General features: G+C 36.4%; 1 protein-coding gene across 1 annotated transcript in view; it reads left to right on the top strand.

The window, feature by feature from the left end:
• CenG1A (Centaurin gamma 1A) overlaps positions 1-23,819 on the top strand; it is a 751,861-nt gene that overhangs the window by 695,723 nt on the left and 32,319 nt on the right. The window contains exons 13-16 of the mRNA XM_090380508.1: positions 902-975; positions 9,041-9,118; positions 15,280-15,373; positions 22,893-23,010. Coding sequence (XP_090236634.1) covers positions 902-975; positions 9,041-9,118; positions 15,280-15,373; positions 22,893-23,010 — 364 coding nt within the window. The remainder of the gene's footprint in view (positions 1-901; positions 976-9,040; positions 9,119-15,279; positions 15,374-22,892; positions 23,011-23,819) is intronic.

Raw genomic sequence — 23,819 nt, 5'->3', positions numbered from 1 at the left:
ATAATGCTTAAATCTCACATAATGCACATATCTCACTTTTAATAAAGCCTGTTACCTCCTACCATTTGTTTGACGCATAATGGCCTATAGCTGCCGTTGCGCCGTAAAACATAAAATTAAAAGAATAAAGAAAGAATTAACAAAAAAAAAAAAAAAAACTACACATTTCACCCATCCACACCCTCCAAGAATTTATCTAGCTCTTCTTTGAAGTCGTTCAAACCATACACTTCCATCTGTTCCCATCAGACAACCAATAGCAACCAAAAGACTTTCATGAACAGGTTATAAATAATCTAGCGTACAGATGGATTAAGTGCTACACTATGGTCGAGATTTTTTCAAAAAATAAAATATGATTCTCCCCCATATATTGTACGTTGTTTTTAGCCTATTGAAAAAAAAACCACTTAAGCTCCAGGCAACCTTTTATGCCGAGTAGTCTATACCTACAGTGATTTACAGCCGTGATTTACACCAATTCAAAAACATGATGTGAATAATAGTTGGAGATTCCTTAAATTTATTGTACCAATTGAATGAATAAACATGGTAGTATGATAAATTTTTCTAGACAAGTTAGTGCTGCAGTAACTCTCAGCAGATTCCTTATTTCATATTAATGAATCCATGATTATTATCATTGACCCCCAACACACACTATTTAGTCTAAAAGAAAGGAGGGGCACTACAAAGTGAAAAGACAGCTGCAACCTTCAAGAGAGTAGCTACCAATGTCACAGAGAAATGAATTTTTGAAAGTGTAAAGACCTTTTTCTTCTACCTCTATATAAAAACTTTTTCATTATCATATGTTAATGTTTACTTTTTTTAAAATGCAGTTTAAAAAAAATTACAGTCCTGTTTCCTGAAAATGTTTTGTTAAACTTTACTTTTCTAGATTCAGATGGTTATGAATTTATAATTGTTTCCCTGGACAATAAGCAGTGGCATTTTGAGGCTTCCAATAATGAAGTAAGTTCCCAAATGGATATATTTATGGCTAGTGATGTGTAATTCTAATAAACGTAATTTGTTCCATTACATTTTACTCATTATTTTAAGAGGATCTGTAAAAAATATGTGATACTGAAAAGGCCTGGAGAATGCAGTGATTTATTTTTCTTTATTTTTCAGCATATTTGTTAATATTTTAAAAGTATATTGTTAGTATAGACACAAAATTATGATATACTAACTTTTCTGGCGGTACACTCTCAATCTGCTCAGCCTATATATAGGCAGGGTATCATCCTTGAAAATGGTGCCACATCTCTAGTTCAGGAATCTTCCAATTGAAACTGAAAAATCAAATCAGTCTGAACAGCTGTTAAAGTTGATAACCTTTAATGGAATACCGATGACAGTCACTCCCCACAATACTCTAAACATCTCCAAAGGTGTTATCTCTGAGTGGGATCTGCTCACTGTGACTGAAGAGGAAGCAACCGTGGAGTTTAGTGAACAAAATGCAATTCATGCTAGATGTATTGTGACCAAAAAAACAAAGCAATGTCCTTCCAACTGGATCCATCATTTTTACTTTTAGTATTTCAGTTCTCTTGCACATTAGTTAAAGCTGTTTATTTAAACTGCAAGATTTATTTGACCTTACAAATCCCATTTGATGTTTTAAGTGCCAGAAATATGGCCATTCCCAGACAATGTCTTGAGGAGATGCCATGTGCCTTATTTGCAGTTCTAAGGAGCATTCTCAAGCAGAGTGTGCAGTTTCCTTTCCCATTTCCTTGAACTGCAAAGGAAGCCATTTAGTTTTATTTTAAAGCATGCAGCCTTTGGCAAACCAGGAAAAAAAATCCAAAAATATAAAGTTGAGCACACAGTCATATCCTGAGGCACAAAAAACAAGCTCTGTTAAACATTGCCTAACATGTTTCAGTTGAGCCAAACATTTCTCTTGGTAACTGGGCCAAAACTGTGCTAACTACTTCTTAAAAGAAATGATAAATGAAACTAGTAATGCTCCAATCAGAATTTCAACTGAAGCTATCTTAACTGTATATGAAACAACAAAACCTAAGGTTGCTGAAGATTAAAAGAAAGTGTAATCACAAATTGATTGCAGGAAAGTCGATGTTCACTCAGATGATGATGACATAGTGCTGGAATTACATGCAAATGATGCCATGAAAGCAGGATGACCAATCTTTCTCAGTAAGGACTAGTTAACTTTATTTAAAAAAAAAAAAAAAAAAAAACATGACAACCAGAAGCATACTTCTCATAAAAAAAATCTGATAAATTTTACGATGAGCTTGCAGAGAAATATGAAGTAATTTTGGTGACCTCAGTGATTTACTTATGCAAATTAACCCAATAAGTGTGTGCTTACAGAAACCTTTTTATCACCACATTTTTCTCTTATCACCACGTTTCTCTCTACAAGTTCCCAAATCATAATATGTATAAGCAGAATAGAGGTTTGGAGACTCCTGCTCATGGAGGGGTTGCAATTCTAGTCAAATCTGCCTTACCTTCCAGACATATTCAATTATAAACCTTAGAGGTTGTAGCAGTTCAGATTGCAATAGGAATTGTGGTAACCTTTGCATCTATTTATGTTCTACCATCTTATCCTTGCTCTCGGGGCGCCTCCATAGCCAGGTAGGAAGGAGCAGCAGTGCGTAGCACACGCTTCTTGATTAGACCGGGGTTCAAGCCCATCACCACTAAATACGGAGGATGCGGAAAAGTCAGGGAATGACCACCGCATATCCCAGAGCAATATGGCCTTAGTTGCTAATGCTCCTAAAAACCAAATAACAAACAAACAAACCTTGCTCTCAGACTGAACTTGACAATCTCATCACACTGCTCCCATCTTCTGTCTGTTTACTTGGTGATTTCAATGGTTACCACCCACTGTGGGGGATTTTCCACCATGAATACGAGAGGCCATCTATGTGAGATATTCCTTGATAACTGTAACGTGACTATTAAATTCTGGATAACTAGGAGGAAAGTGGAAGAGAAATTGTTAAAGTTAAACATAAAGAAGGCAACTGGGGTGGATGGGATCTATCCAATCATATTAAGGGAGGCAGCAAAGGAAGTAAGCAAACCCTTAGCCATAATTATGAGGGATCTTTGGATTCAGGGGAGGTCCCTGTGGACTGGAGATGTGCAAATGTATCCTCAATTCACAAAGAGGGATCAAAGAGATGACAGGAGTAATTACAGACCTGTCAACTACTTCTATTCCAGAGAAAATAATGGAATCAGTGGTTAAAGAAGTAATGCAGACAGGAGTGCAGTGTACTTCAGTCATAGCATGAGTTCTTAAGGGAAGATCTTGTGTGACCAATTTGATTGGATGCTATGGAACTGGATGCAAAAAGTAATTTTGATTGAGAGAAAACAGAAGGTGGTTATCAATGGACACTGCTGTTCATGGACTAACATTGTTAGTGGAGTCTCGCAGAGTTCAATGCTGAACCCAGTGTTATTTTTTGTGTTTATTAATATTATTGATGAGGGTATATCAGGCTTAATGTCTAAATTTTCCGATGATACACAGGTTGGCAGAGTAGTTAATGACAGTAATGAAATTATGCTGCTGCAAGATCTAGAAAAAGTAGGCAGATGGGCTGAGAAATGGCAATTGAAGTTTAACATTACAAAGGTACTTCATATGGGTAGCAGTAATCCCAGAATAACATATCAAGTGTGTGTGATACTACACACTCAGAGTAGAGGAAAATGAAAAGGACATAGGTATAATTGTGCAGTCTGATATGAAGTTCTCTGAGTAGTGCATACAGGCTGCTAGGACAGCTCATGGGGTTTTGTCAATGATATACAGGAATTTTACTACAGGGGATAAGGCGTTGATTATTCCATTGTATAAGGCAATGGTCAGGCCACATCCTGCATACACATCTGAAGGGCTCATTTTTGGAAGAATATAGAGCTGCTGGAACCAGTACAAAGAAGGGAAATTAGATTGGTGAGGGAAACAAAGGAGGGCTCTCACCAAGAAAGGCTTCAATTCTGCAAATTGCAGCATCTGGAGACTAGGCACGAATTGGCATTTGCAAAATGATATGATAAGGTGTTTAAGGCTTTAAATGTCTTGAGCAATCTCAATGCTGATGGGATTCTTCCCCATACTTAAGACTGTGCACATGAGGGAGGCATAAATTCAAATTGAGGAAGAATGGTTGCAGAATGGATGTGCAGAAGTTTGCCTTCAGCCACTGGGTGATTGATTGCTGTAACAAGCTTCCATACGTTGTTGTGGAAGTGGATAGTTTAAATAAATTCAAGGAAGAACTAGGCAGACTGTTGGAGGGGATGGATAGTATCAAGGCTCTTTTTGAAAAGGAGTACAGCATAAGTGTTTCCGATGCTCTGGCATCGGAAACAAAATACCCAACCTATGCACCATTCATGCACTAACAGTTTAAATTGCTGCCACCAGGTACTCTTGTAAAACTCTACAGTACTAGGCAGCACCATCAAGGAATCAAGAGTGCAACTGATCAGCAGACTGCATAGCCGTCAATCTGCAGCCCATGCCCAGATTAGAACTCTACACACATGAACTATTTTTTGCAAAATATGCACTGCCTATCTCATATTATACATCCATTTCAGACTCTATTGTTTCTTAAGGAATTCAACTTTATTTACATCACTGAGACCTGGCTGAAAGATGAGAGGCAACTTGATCTACTACTACAGAAACTGCATCTTATAAGGGTATGGGGAATGCAGGTGTGAGTATGAGCGGTGGTGTCCAACCATTTGTATCTGAGCACTGGCACACAACTAAAGTGGCACTGAGCCAGATGGGTTTGAAGCCATCTCTGCAATTACTAAGTACCAAAATATGTACAGTCCATTTCGGTTATTTGGGACACATCGGGACTAGTGCATTTTGGCCCGATTAAGCGGCTGCCCCAATTATCCGAAGTTTCACGTAAATAGTTAAAAATACAACGTACCCCTTTTTACAATTGGTTCACTGTACAATCAAATCACATTACGACGAACTCAACATAGTAAAGTACCATTCACTATACGATGTGCAGTAAGCACCGGTCATTGTGATCACGTTTGTGAATCGAATTTTAATTCTATTAAACAGCGATTCTAATTAGCGAGAATAGGAGGAATATTATCCACAGGCTATAAAAGCAAAGATATACTAAGCACAAATTTACCCTTTATTACCTTATCAATTAAAAAATTAAATGATACATGAAAATCGGAAGAATATACATGATAATCAGAATAATTAATACGTACTGTAATATGTACATACGAACTAGTTGACATTTCTGTTCACTGACATTTGTGGGTGGGGGTTAAAATTTAAAACAGTAAAAAGATAAACAATCAATAACAAAGAACACGGCACACACAAATTGCAAGTAACACAATGCGCGCAAGCGAGAACGGAGTAACAAGTTACAAAGCTTTAAAAATAGGAATGAAGAGAAGATCTGAAAATTAATTTTTTTATATGATTGAAGATTTCATGGAAGTTGGAACCCTTCCTAGTATCATGTTCTTATTTTAGCTCATGTGAGGGACAGTCACTTTGAGAGATCCTCAATACACAGCGGCGATAAACCAACAAGTAGCAGCACAAATCAAGCATCTAGCTGACTACCTAGAGATGATAGGATGGGAACTTAATCATCCCAAGTCTGCTCACATGTCAGTTACAAAGCAATGAACAAGGAATAATACTGAAGTCATCCTGAATGAAAAATGGATACAAAGTGTCTTGTCTCACTGTGACCTGGATCTTATTTGAGATGAAAACCTCACCTTCCAGAATCAGTTCATGCACACTAAGATGAAAACTTATGCTGCTGTCTGCCAAGAACTAGCTGGCTGCCAAAACTGCACTCTGATAAGCCAGTATGTGGAGAGTGTATCACATCCATACCACTGTATGCCTCTGTGATTTGGTCCTGAGCACCGATTTGCTACCACAATAAATTCCTATTCATGGAATACCGGATCCTACAATGGATGAACTGCAGAGTGGGAAATTCACTCACCATTTCTTGATCCAATTTACAAACAAATTGAAATATGACATCCTAGAGGTACATTGTTCTTACCAAGAATATGTCCACCCTAGTGAAACTGCTGTCTGTACAGACTGATTTCCCCTCTGATGACCAGATTATTTCAGAACAAAGAACCAGGGCGAACCAATACAGTAATAAAGCAGATTTTAATAAGATTTTTAATAATAATAATAACAACTTTTCTGCTTCCTCATTTATTCCTTCAACTTTCATTTTCTGGAACAACCTCCCTTCATATGCATTTCCTGAAAATTACAATCTACAGAAATTCAAGTCTGATGCTAACAAGTATCTTCTTTCATCTTCTCGACCTTCAACCGATGCACACTACTAAGTACTATAGGTTCTAATTCCTCTCATGCTTGGGGTTTTCATAAATTAAAAAAAAAAAAAAAAATCAAGAGGGGAAATTTTTACTATGAATGTCACATGTTGCAGTCAGTGTCTGACATCAAGCAGATTGAAGTGATTCTTTTTCACTTTTCACTTTTTATTAAAGTTTCAGAAATAAACAATAAAATTACATTAAAATAACCATAGCAAGTGTTATTATAAGATAATTGCATGATCTTACATCAACTCTATATCTCACTCACTCAATGACAATATTCAATAGATGAGATGTAGAGTTGAGTATTATGAGTATTTTCAACATACAGCATGATTGGTATGCTCGTTACTTTGTTTTATGTTGGAAGATACATTTTAAAATGTTTTTTGTCGTTCTTATGATAGATCACTAGTGATAAAAAGATAATATAAAAAGGCTTGATCAAAAAGTTTGGTGAATGATCCTATAATCCTTGAATGCATAGTAGTAGCTAAAAAATTGTGAATTGGAATTACAGCCACATCTTTTGAGTGCACACACACACCAAGTTTTAACTTGTTGTTGTGTCAGCCTAGTGGAAAGCTGCTTTGAATGAACACTTTTTGTTTGTTGTATAATGAAAATGCCAAAATCTGAACAATATGCAGAACATTAAATTTTGTTTACATGGAAAATTGGTTACAGAAACACATGAAATTCTGTTTACAGATTACAGAGATGATGCTATGATAAAAACAAAAGTTTAAGTGGTTTCAAAACTTCCACGAGAGAAATTTTTTGTTTGAAGATGAAAAAGTGGGTGCCTGTCAACATTGTGAATCAGAGAAGACTACACCAACATTCATTAGGATCGACAGTCAACCAAATGGAAATTTTTGAGGATGTCTTTTTTATTTGGTTTAGTTCAGGTCATTTTGACTGAGGATTTGGGCACAAGGAGTGCCAAGTTTGTTCCACCATCATTATTCAAGATTAAAGATAGCACAGAGCTCTCATTTCATCTGAGTTGTTTGAGAAAGCTGTGTTGGATCCAGCATTTTTAACAAGAATTATAACAGGCAGCTGGTCTTGGGTGTATGGATATGACACAGAGACTATTTCCCATTGATCTCCCAATGGAAAACATTGTCATTACCAAGGCCAAAAAAAGGCAGATCAGAAAAAAAATCACATGCGAAGGTCATCCCGATTGCATTTTTTTGATAAGGGGATTGTGTTATTAGAATTTATTCTGCAAGGTGCAACTGATGCAGCTTACTTACAATAAAATTTTGGTATGATGAATGCTAAAATAACATAATATTTAGTAAAACGAAATTACTTCCTGCCCCCTACCAATTTACTTTGTATTTTTATATAAAATTTCATTTTAACAAATATCATTAGTAACAACATATGAATTTAGCAGAATAAAAACTTATCATGCTAAAAAAAAATAACCATTATAATTGAATTTTTTAATAAGAAAATCCTTAAACAATATGACATACAATTTTTGATCTTTGATCTTTAGCATCTGACAGCATTGCATTGTTTACTAATGGACAGCTGATTGCCGGTTTAAGATTAGTGGCTGTTGATCTGTTGAACTTCCTAGTTACTTGAGTGGACTTTGGAACTGGATTGTGTTTGACACAGTTACATATTTCATGAAATATGTTAATAGATTAGGCACCAGCGTTATTGAAATTGTTTGGTTTAGTTTTAAGAAGTATGTATGATAGTTGTACTGGTTATAATTTTATAAATTTGATTTTCTTTTCTCCCCAGCAGTTTTAAAAGTTTTGTTATCTTGAAAATAATAATTGTAAAAAAACATACATTAAAAAATTTTGAAATTTTTTTTTGCATTTCAATACAATGAACAATGAAATTTCATTATAACAAATATATTTTGATTATCCACATGAATTCATCATGCTGACATTTCACTGTATACCAAGAATTTTAAAACAGTTGAGAGATGCGGTCTGCTGTAAACAATCTGAAAAATGGTGAGTTGGCTGCTTCACCACTGTGTCACACATTATTTTCCATCTGCCAATTGATAGATAAAAAAACATTTCTGTTGTGTTGCACCCATCTTATTTGTGCAATTTGACACCATGTGACTTTGACTGTTCCCAAAATTAAAACAGGACACAAAAGGAAAACAGTTTCAGTCAATTCAAGAAATCTAATCAAACACGATAGACCACCTACAAACATATACAAAGAAGACATCCAAAAAAATTTTTAATTGGTCATAGGCATGATGGTACAAGCCTGTGGTTGCAAAAGGAGATTATATTGAAGAATATTGATATTGGTATTGTAGAACATTTGTAATTGAATAAAATAATTTGTTTGCAACACTCACCAAACTTGGCATATAAAAATATGTCAGTGAAAATTAGTTGTAGAGCAAAAAGCCTGGATTTAAAAAAAAAAAAAAAAAAAAAAAATCTATTGGAGAAAAATCAGGGATTCTCTTGAATTTTGAAATATTAAAGTTGCTTAAAGTTTAAAACTGTGGGAATCAAAACACAAGATACCATACATTTCATCATTACCTAACTAAAAATTTGGTCTAAAGTAATTTCATTAATTATTGTATAATGTTAGAAAAGCTTTCCGTAATGAAAGATGATTTTTGTTATAGGAGAGAGATGCTTGGATCAGTGATATTGAACAGCAGATCCTAAACAGTCTTCAAGGAAATGAAAGCAGTAAATCTAAGGTTAGTTGTTTTTATTTTATACAAAAATACCGCATCACATTATATAGCAAATTTAATAAACATGGCATTAGAAGTAAACCAAAATACTTATGTAAAAAATATATACTTGAAGATGCAAATTTCAGTAAGATACAATCAGGTATGTGTGAATTTCATGGGGCTCAGTTTACCAAAATATGCTGCTGCATTATATCCCCTCCCCCATCCTATTTAGGGAGGGGAACATGGCAGCAGTAAAGACTGGGGGAAAGTTAGCACACCTTGTTAAAGTTTGGGTGCTCAAATTTTTTCCTTAAAATTTGTTTCAATTCTATAGAAAACATTTTTTTAAAAATGTGGAGTTATATTATTTTAAATACATATGAGTGTGAGGGGATTTAACTGATAAAAATCTGAATGGCAGCATCTGCAGTAACATTTTGGATTCTATTGTAAAGCAAGCTTACTTATCTTCTTAAACACTGAGATTCAAGAAATATCTGATCTAACCAGAGAACAGTATGATGCAGGTTAGAAAATAAGTTTAAATGTATATACAGTTTGCATTTATTTCAGTCCATAATATGAACAGTGTCAGGTAATTGTACTATTGTTCCACCAGATTTTGGTTTTTGACATAGTCCTTGTAGGGGACAATGCAAAACCCACATCTAACGATTGGGACATGGTCATATCATGGAATGAGTTTATCAGTGACCTCAGATGTGTGTGTTATTCATATCTCAAGTTTTTCAGATTTAAGAAAACATTCCCACCTTGCTGCATCCTTCTTATCTGCCTGATTGGGATGAGTTTATTAGCAACCTCAGATATGGGTGTTACTTATCCAAAAAAAGCTTTTCAGATTACTTTCTTAGAGGAGAAAAGTCTTATTGTATTACTTTTTAACCTTAGTTGACTTTTTTCGCAGGGTTACTGCCAGTGCCAATTGTTTTCTTCTTTCCTCAAAGTTTGGTTCCCTCACCCATATGAAAATCTGCAGTTTTATATGAAACTGATATTCAATATCTTTCTGTCACTGGTTATTTGGAATATCCAGAGTTGTTTCTGTACTAGGTCATGAATGTGTATATTTTATTTCAGTTTGATTAATTTAATTCAACGTTACAATTATATATCCCTCCCCCATTTGTGTACTTTGTTTTAAAAGTTAATATCAAAAATAGGATTGGCAGAATTAACCATTCTGCCAGTCCCTCTGCTTAACTTCATTAGAAGGTGAATAGGGGAAATCATAGAAGGAGTTATAGCTTGCCTTCTTAGCACAGTGTTTCCCAACCTTTTTCGAGTTGCAATCCCCTTTTATGATAGCCAAGTCACTTGCGACCTCCCACCACATTTGCATAAAAATGCATTTTTAATAGGGTAAAGATAACATTAAAAATAGATTTTTCAAAATATAATTCTAACCTAATATTTAAAAAAATGGTTGTACGATCAGCTTCAAAATTCGTGGCTGAGTGGTTGTTAAAGCCAACCTCATGTCATCCTCAACGCTCAGTCTGTTTCTTGCCTTTATTTTGATATGAAGAAGTGTTGAAAATCCACTCTCAAAGAGATCTGTAGATGCAAATGGAAGTAAAACTCGAAAGGCAAGCATGTTGACATTTGGATATGACTGATACAAAGCACACAAGAACTGAGTCAGAAATTTTTCATAAAACAAATTACATGCCAAAGAATCGTTTCACAGGAATGCTGGCTACATTCAGGGAAGCAGAGAAACCTTTACTGGTTTCGTACCAGTAAAGCTTCTTCTGTAAGCTCAGGGAAGTACCACTAAAATTCCTTTTCAAGGGACAAAATGTGACTTTGACTGTTCCCGAAATTAAAACAGGACACAAAAGGAAAACAGTTTCAGTCAATTCAAGAAATCTAATTAAACACGGCAGACCACCTATAATATCTCAAGCATATCTCAGCATATCTCAAGGTGCCCAGTAATCTCCTCCTTCAGATTCTCATCCAGTTCACCTTCAGATTCCTCTACCACACTGCAGAGTTTTTCAAACATGGCAATGTTTCCAAGATTTACTTTCTGATGTCAGTTTTGCAGCTTGGATACAAATGCCTGAAGATTGTCTTGAAATTGGATAATGTGTGTTTTCTTTTGTTAAAGTTTCATGTTCAGCTTATTTAGCTGGTCTAAAATGTCTGCTAAGTAAGCAACTCTTTTCTTCCAAGTTTCATCATTAAAGTAAGCCTTGTTTTCCAAGGTCATGTTTTCCTTGCACTTCCAGGAACACCTTGATTTCATCTTTCAGCTCAAAGACACAATTGACATTTCCTTTCAACAGCCAGCATACAGCAGTGTAGAAAAGAAGAACCTCGTGATCAGAGTTCATGTCTTTGAAGAGTTCTTTAAACAGATGGGTGTTGAGGGTTCCAGATTTGATGTAATTCACAGTTTTGATCAGAGAATCAAGTACCTCTTTCAGAGGAGCTGGAAGAGTCTTACTGGCAAAAACATATCGGTGAATCATGCAGTGAATACCCTTTGCTTGGGAAGCAAGTTATTTCACTTTTGTTTGAAAGCCTGACTTTGGCCCTAGCATAGCTGGTGCTCCATCAGTACAAACCACACAGACGTTTTTCCACTGCAGTCCTCCAGTTCCAAAAAAGTTATTTTATCTACTCCATAATATCCTCACCTTTTGTAGTAGTTTCAAGTGCACTACAAAACAGGAACTCTTCTTTGATGTCATCTTAATGAATAAATTTCACAAAGACAAGCAATTGAGAACATGAACTTACGTCTGTTGATTCATCAACTTGAAAAGAAAACAATGGAGAAACTTTGATTTCATTCAAAACCTGCTCTTTCACGTCTACGAACATGTCTGTGTTATTGGACAGAGATATTTGTCGCACCTTTATCTCACTGCCTTCCCCAAGAATTAACTTCAGCATGCATGGTTTGATGACCATTTCTCCAATTGTGTAAGGTTTTTTTTTGTTTGACAATTTCCAATGCGACTTCATATGATGCTTGCACTGCTGCTGTGCTCTGTAGCTGAAAACTTTCTGTAGGATCAAGGGTCTGACGTCTGAGACCAGTTTCATGGCATCAAAAGAACTCCAAATCCTTTTTAGTACGTTCTGAATGCTTTGTCTCTAAGTGACGTTTCAATTTTGAAGGTTTCATAGATTGAGCACTGAGAATGAGATTGCACAAAACGCATTGTGGCTTCTCTATGCCATTGCTGATCAAGGTGGTAAAGCCAAATTTTAGATAGTCTTCTGAATATTTACGTCTTTTCTCCTTGGGTATGGATTTAGCACCGACTGATGACGACCTACCGACGCTCTTTAGATTTTAGAAAGTGCAAGCAGTAGCTAACCTGCATGCACTCAACGGCTAGTGGCTGGTTTCTATCATGGCGCCAATTAAAGGTGGTTGACTGTTGGTGAACTAAGTTAGCTCCAGTTTGCATTAGACGGCCCATCGCGGACATTATTGAATTACATCATTGCAAACATGGCGGCATCAGCAAAACATATGGGGTGATCAACTGTGTTAAGACAGCAACTCACCTTTATTCAATGGTCCGTATTCGACAGTCTGTTATTCACAACATCGAGACACCGATTAAAAATGAATTTTGATATTGAATTTTGCATCATAGTGAATATTTTTTTAAATTTACTATTTGTAACATAGAATTTTATTCTAATGATAACACTGCATTTGTATATTTTACTTTTAGGGAGTGAATCAAGGCCTGCCATAGCAAATAATTAAAATAATATAAAATGTTTAATATGTATGAACATGGCGGGCTTTTAATATTTTTTAAGTATCTGCTGCAGTGGACCTTAAGTCACTTCCTTTCATTGATCAAAAATCAGTGTTACAACCACTAGTAGAATATTGCAGTGTAGCCATATGCCATATTGAAATAAATAAATAAGTGTTGAAAACCTTCATGGTCAAATTTCTTATAAAAATAAGTGCAACTAAAATAACTGCAGCGACCCCCCCCCAGAAAACACTGTGATTCCTTGAGGGTCGCGACCCACAGGCATAAGACTACATCCTTTCAATCCAGCCCTTAGGCAGGTTTAGAGGTTATTAAAATTTTATTCAAATCCTTGGTTGGTTCAAATGCTGATACCTTGTTGTTCATGACAAGAGGGAACTCCCTTGATAGAGGAAGTCCTTTATTCTGTCATGTATTGTAATTCTCTACCATTTATCTTTAGGCCTTTTAGTTCATCATCGCAAGGTCATCTGAGTAGCATTGTGTACTTTTATATGAATCCAAAAAACATTTTGCTAGCAGGGATAAGGAGGTGATTATCCCCTTTGTATAAAACAATATTCGGGCCTCATTTTAGGAAGAATGTAGATCTGTTGGAATGGTGCAGAGAAAATGACAAAATTAGTGAACAAAAGGGTACTCTTACCAGAAAAGGCTTCATTTCTACAAACTGCAGTACATAGAGGCTAGGCACCCGTGAGATCTGATTGAGGTGTTCAAGGGTTTAATGAATTGTGTAATCTCAGTGCTGATGGAACCCTTCCTCTTACTCAGACTACACACGAGAGTGGGGCATAAATTCAAACTGAGCAAAGATTGTTGCACATTAAATGTGCAGAAAATTGCATTTAAATAGAAGGTGGTCAGTTTTGGGAACAGACTTCCATCTGGTTTTGCAGAAGTGGGTAGTTGGAATAAATTCAAGGAAGAACTAGACAGACTGTTAGAAGGGATGTACAAGTGATATGAGAAGTGCTCTCTCTCTCTCTCTCTCTCTCTCTCTCTCTCTCTCTCTCTCTCTCTTTCAACTAACCAACGTCTGTTAAAATATCTAACTCGGAACTCATAGGAGTAACTTTTTCTCCTCTTCTTCTTTTTCCCCCCCTATACTTCTGTTCTTTGTAACAATCTTTCTTTGCATTCATTTTCTGAAAATTTTAATCTACAGAAATTCAAGTCTAATCTTCTGTCTTCTCAGCATTAATTCCACACATGCTAATAAAGTACTATAGGTCCTTATACTTTTCATGTTTGGATGATCATTTAAAAAACAAAAGTTGCAGTTCCTCAGTGTAATCTTTATTTTTAGGGCAGGTGCTAGTATTTGTGGCACATGAGGTAAACCTTGTAATGGCACCTAATTCAAATCGTATCTTAACACATGTATATATGCAGTAGCATTTAGCAGCACCTGTGGCAAGTGCCTCACTTGTGTACCACTAGTGCCAGCCCTGTTTATTTTGTTGTGAGATACATTTTCCATAAGCAGTGTTATCTGTCTACTTTTCTTTTCACAACCCTCTATACTCTCTCTCTCTCTCTTCTGCCATGAAATTCCATACACCAGTTTGCTACACTTTGCCAGTTCATATCTTTAACATCCACAAGCTGTTAAAGGCAAATTGCAAATTTAACATTTGCAATTTGCCTTCACTTACCTAATCTCCTTTGTGACTTGATTGCAGACTAGTTTATACATAGGCTTCTGTGTCGCCTGATAATTTATATGCATTCCATGCATTTTTCTTCTCTGCCATGAGTGTAGTCATTAGTTCATTTGACATCCATTTAGGCTTATTCCTTGAATAGTATTTCTTAGTTGGTGTGAAAACCGAGTAGCTTCTATGATTAATTCCTTGAATGCTTCCTAACTAGAGTTTGCTGGTGGTAACATCATCAGTTGGTCCCACTGTATAGAATTTAAAAACTGTCTGAGACCACCCTAGTCACCTTTACGGAAGCAAAAACCCTTCCCTTTACCCTTGATGGTAGTTACATCTTTAAGTAAATCCCAAATCAATAAACTGTGATCATTGCCTCCTATCAGTTCTTTTAACTGCAGATTTTTAATGCATGAATGTTCACTGTTGATAATTAGATCACGAATATTACTTCCACTTGTTTCTTCTCTAACATGCTGCTGTAGAAATATATAAACAAACATTTTTATTGGGTAACCATGAATGGTTTCTATATGGTTTTGAACTTAATGTGTCACAGTTTATAAAAATGTATACCTTGTGAAAAATTTCATTGACAGCTGCTAATGACCTTTTCACAGATATTTAATTAAATCTCAGTAAAGTATTTAAGCTTATGAGTAACTTAGCAATTTTTGTTTTATTTGTTACATGTTTCTTTTATGGAAAATGAAAGTTAATACCAGTTTCCATTTTTCAGTCAAGGATGAACAGTGTTGTCGATACAGCTTCTATTCAGGCTATAAAAACTAGCATTCCAGGAAACAAATATTGTGTCGATTGTGATGCATCAAGTGAGTTCTTTATATGATATATAGGAAGGGGATTTGCTTTTGAAAAAGTTGTCATTCAAAAATACACATAAGCATTTGTACAATTGTCGAACACACAAAAAGGTATTTTAATACCAAGAAACTATTCAAATTATAAGTAAATAAATAAATGCCAGTTTATTGTTATGAGAGAAGGTACAGAGGGTACACCAGTCTTATATGCCCTGGATAGCACAAGGAGAGAGGGACTTACATTATAGAAATATAAATTTTGCAATGATTTATATGTAGCCTGGTCATATATTTAAAAAAAAAAAAAAAAAAATTTAAAAACTCTACAATACTAAATAACAACATTTAAGATAAAGAAAATGAGACAAATTTCATCATATTAACATTAGAAAATGTGCAAAAGGAGAATAGTTACATAACTAAGGTACATCAGAAGCCCCATAAGGGAAATTGGGAACCATACAAAATAACTTTAATTCCTTTCTATAGGTAGATACACTTAGCAAAGAGAATTCTATTTATAAATTTAATATATATATAGGTTTTTGCCTGTTGTTTTTAGGAGGGATGTGCCAGGCCATTATTGATGAGCGGGAGGGATACATCCATAAATGAAGATATAATTTAGAGAAGGAAATTACACATTTTACATTAATTAATTTAGCAAGGGAAAATTTAGATTAGTGGTCATATGAGACTTAGATATTATGTAACTAAATCCAGTTTTAAGGTGTGCCTGTTTGAGAATTTGATATTCCACAGATTGAATCATTTTAATGTGAGTTTAGCAGGGGTGGACCTCACGCAGAATTCATATAGGATTGATGAGAATGCAAGGGGTCATTATGTATTTCATGTTTGTATATTAGGAAGGCAGTAAGTGAGGTAAGAAAACCCTTAGCCATAATTATGAGAGCATCTTTGGATTCAGGGGAGGCCCCAATGGACTGGAGATGTACAAATGTATCCCTAATTCATAAAGGGGAATCAAAAGGCAACATGAGAAATTACACACCTGTTAGCTTAATACCTGTTCCAAAGAAAATAATGGAGTCACTGATTAAAGAAGTAATGCAGGACCATTTGGACAGGCATGAAATTATACTGCAATCACAGCATAGATTTTTCAAGGAGGCTGTCTAGTTTAACCAATCTGATAGGTTACTATGATGCAGTGACCAAGGAACTAGATGCAAAAAAATAACTTTGACATCATGTACTTAAACACATAAGACTGCTGTACAAACTGGAACAATGTGGCATTAAGGACAGGTTACTGCTAGGAGACAGAGAGTGGTTATCAATGGGCACTGCTCTTCATGGACTAATGTTATTAGTGGAGCTCCCCAGGGTTCAGTGCTGGGTCCATTGTTGTTTTCACTTCATCAGTGATATTAATGAAGGGATATCAGGCTTGATGTCTAAGTGTGCAGATGATATAAATGTTTGCAGGGCGGTGGTTAAAGGCAGTTATCAGGGTGAGCTACTACAACGAGATCTGAGAAAATTGGGTTGATGGGCTCAGAAAATGGTAGTTGAGTAATGATAGTACATTACTGCAACAGAATCTGGAAAAATTTAGCAGATGGGCTGAGAGGTGGCAGCTGAAGTTTAACATTGTAACTTACCAACTGGGTGGTACTACACTCAGGGTAGTGGAGAATAAAAAGGACCTGGGGCTAATTGTGCAGTCAGATATGAAGTTTTCTGAGCAGTGCAAAAAAGGCTGCAAGAGTATCGTTTCATGGTTTCTTGTCAATGATATACAGAAATATTTTAGCATTAAATCAGCTCACACACCAACCATAAGAATAAGTATTTACTGTAACTAAAATATTTACATATTAAAATAAAATAAATATTTTTTTTTATCTTTTTTTTTTTTTTATCGCTTTTAATCCGGTTTATTTTAGTGTATTTTATCTCAAGGATTTTATCACAGTTTTAATGCTTTTTACATGTATATAATTTAATTTAATAGCAGTTTTTGTAAATATTTCTTTTATTTTAATATGTAAATATTTTAGTTACAGTAAATACTTATTCTTATGGTTGGTGTGTGAGCTGATTTAATGCTAAAATATGAATTTGCCCAACCTCAGAGATCTTTTTCAGGATATACAGAAATTTTTCTAGCAGGGATAAGGAGGTGGTTGTCCCTTTGTTTATACAAAGGGACAACCACCTCCTTAACCCCTCATTGCCTTATGGCAATGATCAGGCCACACCTTGACTACCATCACAGGTCTGGAGACCTCATTTTAGGAAGGATGCAGATCTGCTGGAAAGGGTTTTTTTTTTTTTTTTTTTTTTAATGTAAACCCCAAACATAAGAGGTATTAGAACCTATAGTACTTAGTACCGTACTTGGATTGGAGGTTGAGAAGATGAAAGAAGATATTTGTTGACATTGGACTTGAACTTCTGTAGACTGTAATTTTCAGGAAATATGTATGAAGGAAGGTTGTTCCAGAAAATGGCAGTTGAATAAAAAAACGAGGAAGATGAAAAGTTATTTCTATGAGTTTGAAGTTGGACAGTAAATGGATGTTGGCTGGTCACAGCATGTGTTCAGACTGTTTTGAAAGAGAAAGTGGGAATTATAGAAGCCAGTTCAGAAGAACAGTGCCCATGGAAGTATTTGTAGAAGAGGCAAGCAGCAGAAACAGTATGTCTATGAGACAGCGAGTGGAGAGACTCTGTTAGAGATGAATCATTAATTAACCTAACTGCCCTCTTCTGAATGGAATCAAGAAGCCTGAGAGAGGTTTTGGGGGCACCACCCCAGATGTGGGAACAATATTCCATGGCAGGGCGGATTTGCGATTTATACAGAGTGGGCAGCTGTTTGGAAGAAAAGTAACGCCGAGAACGAAAGAGAAAACCAAGTTTTTTAGATGCAGAGGAAGCAATATTTGTAATGTGCTTGTGCCAAGAGAGATTAGAAGTCAGGGTAATCCCCAAAAGAGATATATATAATTTTGCCTAGAAATCGGAGTGTCACTAAAGATAAGCATAGGAGCAGAAGAATCCTTTTTGCGAGATATAAGACAAGACTGAATTTTAGAAGGGTTGAAATCAACTAAGTTGCCTTTGCCCCACTGAAGAATTACCTGAAGATCAGCATTTAAGGAATTGGTAGCAGATTTTCGAGAAGTTGAAGCTGATTGAGCAGGATGAGGTTTCTAAAAATGGAAAGTGGAATGCAATGTGCTATCATCGGCAAAACTATGGATAGGATTTCCAGTCAATGTAAGAAGGTCATTAATATACAAGAGGAGAAGAGTGGGGGAAAGAACTGAACCTTGGGGGAAACCGGCATTAGTGGAGAAGTTAGAAGATAGAAAGCCATCTGCCATCACCCTCAGTGAGCAATCAGAGAGAAAACTGGATAATCAATTACTAAAAACAGTTGGCAAACCATAAGATGGAAGCTTGTTTAGAAGACCTTTATGCCAAACACGATCGAAAGCCTTTGAGATGTCAAGAGCAACTACTTGTGTTTCACCAAACCTTTCCATTGAATTAGTCCATAAACGGGTAACACAAGCCAGAATATCACCAGTGGATCGACACTGACGGAATCCATACTGGCGATCTTTGAACAGACAGACGGTTTCTAGGTAGTTTAAGAGTTGGTGGTTAATTGATTTCCCATTAATTTAGAAAGAGTAGAAGTAATTGCAATAGGACGATAATTGGATGGGAGGGATTTATCACCCTTTTTAGGAACTGGCTGGATATGAGCAAATTTCCAAGCAGAAGGAAAAACACCTTTGGAATAAGAAAGTGAAAAAAGCCGGCAAAGAATAGGAGTAAGTTCAGGAGCACAGGTTTTGAGAACAAGTGGAGAAATACCATCAGGACCTGGAGCTTTCTTAGCATCAAGATTCATCAAAATCCTTCTGACATCCTTTTGACGGAAAACCACAATGGAAAGTGGAATGCATGTGGAGGCACTGAATGGAGCGTGTTGGGAATGGTGGGAGGTGTTTTATCAAGATCATTAATACATGAGTTGGAAGAAAAATGGGATGCTAGCAGGTCAGCTTTATCCTTGGCTGAAGTGACAACTGAACCATCTAGTTTGGGCAGAGGTGGGAGCAGAGATGGGCTAAAGTTGTGGCCAATAGCTTTGGCAAGAGACCAGAATACTCGGCTAACGTTAGGGCAAGAAGCAAGTTTTCTACTCTTAGCCTGTTCAAACTTTAGTTTGGACTGATTAATAACTGCTTTACAATTGTTGCGAGCTTTGGTGTAGGCAGAAAATGAAACTGAAGAATTAGAAACAAGCCAATTACGATATGCAACATTCTTCTCTTGAACAGCCTTAGCACATTTATTGGAAAACCAAGGTTTAGATAAAGGATGAGATATTAAAGTGGAGTGTGGGATAAAGGATTCTATTCCTGCAAGAATAATTTCACTGGCACGCTCTGAGCAAACGTTGACATCAGAAGTTTTGAAACAGTAATCTGACCAAGGAAAAGAAGAAAAGAAGTCTCGCAGGTCATCCCATTTTGCATTCTTGTAATGCCAAACAACACAAGGTTGGGAATAGCCATGAGATAAAGGTTCCATTGGAGAAGAGACAATCACCAAGTTGTGATCTGAAGTGCCTAAAGGACTTCTCACTTCAACCGTGTACTTGGAAGGGTTGTTTGTGAGAAAAAGATCAAGCGTATTGGCTGTATGATTAGGATTGTCCAGTATTCTTGTAGGTAAATGAACAATCTGTGCAAAGTCATTAGTAATTGCAAAAGCCTCAGCATCTCGACCAGCTGGGACGGTGTGACTAGAAAACGGAAGCCAGCTGGAGTTCTGAACATTAAAATCACCGAGGAAAATTACCTCACTGTTAGGAAAGTTGGATTGGAGAAAGTCAAAGAGCTCCGAGTGATTAGTGGAGTTGGGAGAACGGTAGAGACAACAGATGAATTTGACACAATGAGGTAGAGGGATTTTAAGCCAGAGAAGATCAAAGAGAGAAAATTCCAAATTGCCAAGTCTCTGACAGGGAATATCGGAACAGACATATGCACAAATACCACCTTTGAGGCAAAAGGAATCATACAGCGAATAATTTGGGCATCTGAGATGAGCAGTAGTAGTTGAATTAACCGATAACTGAGATTCTGTCAGAAAAAGTACATAGAGTTTGGCAGACTGCAAGTGGAAATGTACATCGTTGAGATTAGAATTGAGACCATGTATATTTTTGGAATGAATTAGGAAGTGCTTGGGAAGTTTAGATCTTTTCGCAGATAAGCTTGCTCTATTAGTTTGACAATTCATGGTGTATTCAATAGTAAGAAAAAGTGTGTGGGACATGCTGTATGAAGTAATGAAATTTTTGGATATGGCATACACATGGTAAGAATATACCCAGATCCTTGACATAACCTGGCCTCGACAATGCTCCCCTCATACACACTACTCAGACTCCCTCCAGTCACTATCTGGCAGAGTAGACGTAGCAAGATTATACACTAGCTGATCCGGAAGCCTCCTAGAGAGTTACCAATAGGTTTGGTCCGGTGTAGTAACTAGCAGCCGGCCTACGAACACCATTTTAGAGCTGTACCCTCGAAATGTAAGGAATATTGGATCTCGCCACGATGTTCATCATAACTCAAAAGTCATCAATCATACTGCATGATGGAAGAGATAGGGAAGGGTTGACCGGAACTTAGCTCTAGAGACTAAACATGGGTTCCACCACTTGAAGCCTCCAATAAGCAAAGTGGTGGTATTGCACCGGTTGATGAGAGTCATCTACCACCTAGTACTGCCTGGTAACATAGAGGGGCGGCGTTCCTCCATGTGGTGTGGCACCACACCTCGACTCCTGCTCACCTTGGTTCACACCTGGGTGGTCACCCACGATGTACTTGAGCATGGAAGTTATACCCAGGATTACTAATAGTCCCACCATCATGAAGATGCAAGCAGAGGATTTGGCTCTCACAGACTGTCCGGACTTCGTCGAAATTGGATCCACTTGACTTGAGTGTCACCCAAATATCAGTTCCATCAGCGTTTTAGACTTCCAGGTAGCAAGTACAGCTTGTCTGGCATATCTGAGAGAATGTCTGTGACAACCTCAAGGACCAAGGTTGCAGGGAAAGGCAACCAGTTTTTTTTTCAAGTGGTTTTTTTTTTTTTTTTTTTTTTTTTTTTGGCTGATGCTGCATAAGCTTGCTTTCTTGCATCAAATGCCTCTACTAATGCTAATGCTAATGCTAATGCTAAAAAGGGTGCTGTTACCTAGAAAGGCTTCAGTTCTGAAAATTGCAACATCTTGAAACCATTCACCTGTGGGGAGATCTGACTGAAGTGTTTTAAAGCCTTGACTGGATTGAGTAAGCTGAATGTTAATGATATTCTTCCACTTTCTGAGACCACACAATGGGGAACTAGACAAAGTCTTGGAGGGATGTGTAAACTGTTTTTTTTTTTTTTTTTTTGCCGATGCTATATAATCCTGCTTTCTTGCTTCATTTACTATTACCACTACTGCTTGCCGGCTGAAGGAAAATTTCTACACATCCACCCAGCAACCATCCTTCCTCAATTTGAATTTATGTACCCTCATGTGTTGTTTGAACAAGAGGAAGGATGCCATCATCATCTAGCGTACTCAATCCATTCAAAGCCTTAAAAATTTCAGACAGATCTACTTATACTTGCCAGTGCCAAGTCTCCAGATGCTGCAGTTAGCAGAACTAAAAGTTTCCTTGGTAGGAGCACCCTTTTGTCCAACCTAATCTTGCCATTTTTTATGCCCATTCAAACATATCTACAACCTTCTTAAAATGAGGCTTCCAGACCTGTATGGTATACTTAAGCGGTGGTCTAATCACTTATTATAATCTCTTATTATTTATTCACTTTTATATTTGATTGTTTTGTTAGATTAACCAATGATTCATTGGTTTTGAAACAAGCAACAGATGAACTCAAGATGCATATGGGAAAAAGCCCAGGGGACATCTCAATTGTCAGCTTACTTAAATGTAAATGTAAAATCTCTCCTCCCCCCCCAACTGACAGTTTCCCTGAATTATGGTGTATATCAAGGTTACACTTTCATGTATTTCTTTTAAACACTGCACAACCTAAGTTGCAGTTAGTGCTAGCATTAAAACTGAATGATAAATGCAAGTGTCGTGAATTTTGTTATGACTTTCAACCGAAAGTTGAAGAAGATGGAATGGCAGCATGGCTTGTTTTCAGTGATAAAATGACATCTGACAGTGACAGCAGTTACCATAGACATATTTTCAAAGGTTTGGGAAGGAATAGGTGGAAAGGAAAACTTTCAGAGATTCATTTTCTATCTGTATATGTAACAACAATAATAAATGCTAATTTCTATGATTTTTTTAAAAAATGATTTACTTCTTTTTTGAATTACCTCTGTATTATTTATTTATTTATTGTTTTTGTTTGCTAGTAATTATGAAATAAAAATTGCAACTGCTGTCTGAATATAATTTGGAAGTAACGAATCTTTAATTTTCCGTAGATCCAGATTGGGCCAGTTTAAACATAGGAGCTCTTATGTGCATAGAATGTTCAGGAATACATCGGAATCTTGGTTCCCACATATCTCGAGTGAGATCTCTGGACCTAGATGAATGGAGGTAAGTAATTTATAATAGTTGTGCAGTTACATTTACTTTTTAAGTTAAGTTGCTATATAATTTCCATATCCATCAATGATATGGAAATATAGGTTGATATGTGGATCTAATCATGTTTTTTTTTTTTTTTTTTTGGCTGATGCTGAATAAGCTTGCTTTCTTGCATCATATGCCTCTACTAATGCTAACAGTAATAGCTTTGCACCTTTTACTGTTCAACCCTAGGTTGAATTTGAATTAATAGTGACACGTTGCATAAGAAAGCAAGCTTACAGAGCATCAGCAAAAAAAAAAAAAAAACACACAACAACAACCCTACTCACATCATCTGTCCAATCATTCCTTAAATTTATTCAAAGTACTCAGATGCAATCAGCATTTAGTTTACTCAATCCATTCAAAGCCTTAAAAACTTCACTCAAGTCTCCTCGTTGATCACTTTTCCTAGTTAGTTTCCAAGTGCTGCAATTTGTAAACCTGAAGTCCTTTGCAGTAAGAGTATGCTTTTTGTGCCCCTGACTAATCTTGTTGCTCTTTTCTGCATCTATTCCAACAGATCCACACTCTACCTAAAATGAGGCTTCCAGTCCTGCATGTGACATTCAAGATGTTGTCTCACCATTGCCTTATACAACAGGGTTGTCAAAATTAGGTTTTGCATACAGTTCCTTTGTGACTATGTCATAATTGGTAAAACAAGAAGCCCCCTCCACCTTAAAAATCCGTGTTGTGATTGTTGTACAACTGCATTCTTGCTATGCTGATTCTGCATTACTTTAACCCACAACAGTATAAAAATTCCTGACAAG

The sequence above is a fragment of the Mastigoproctus giganteus genome, chromosome 1 (assembly GCF_048544385.1).
Source record: "Mastigoproctus giganteus isolate SK-2022 chromosome 1, ASM4854438v1, whole genome shotgun sequence".
NCBI classification, from domain to species: Eukaryota; Metazoa; Arthropoda; class Arachnida; order Uropygi; family Thelyphonidae; genus Mastigoproctus; species Mastigoproctus giganteus.
Note: the sequence above shows the minus strand (reverse complement) of the source record. Positions and strands in the feature narration are given on the sequence as shown.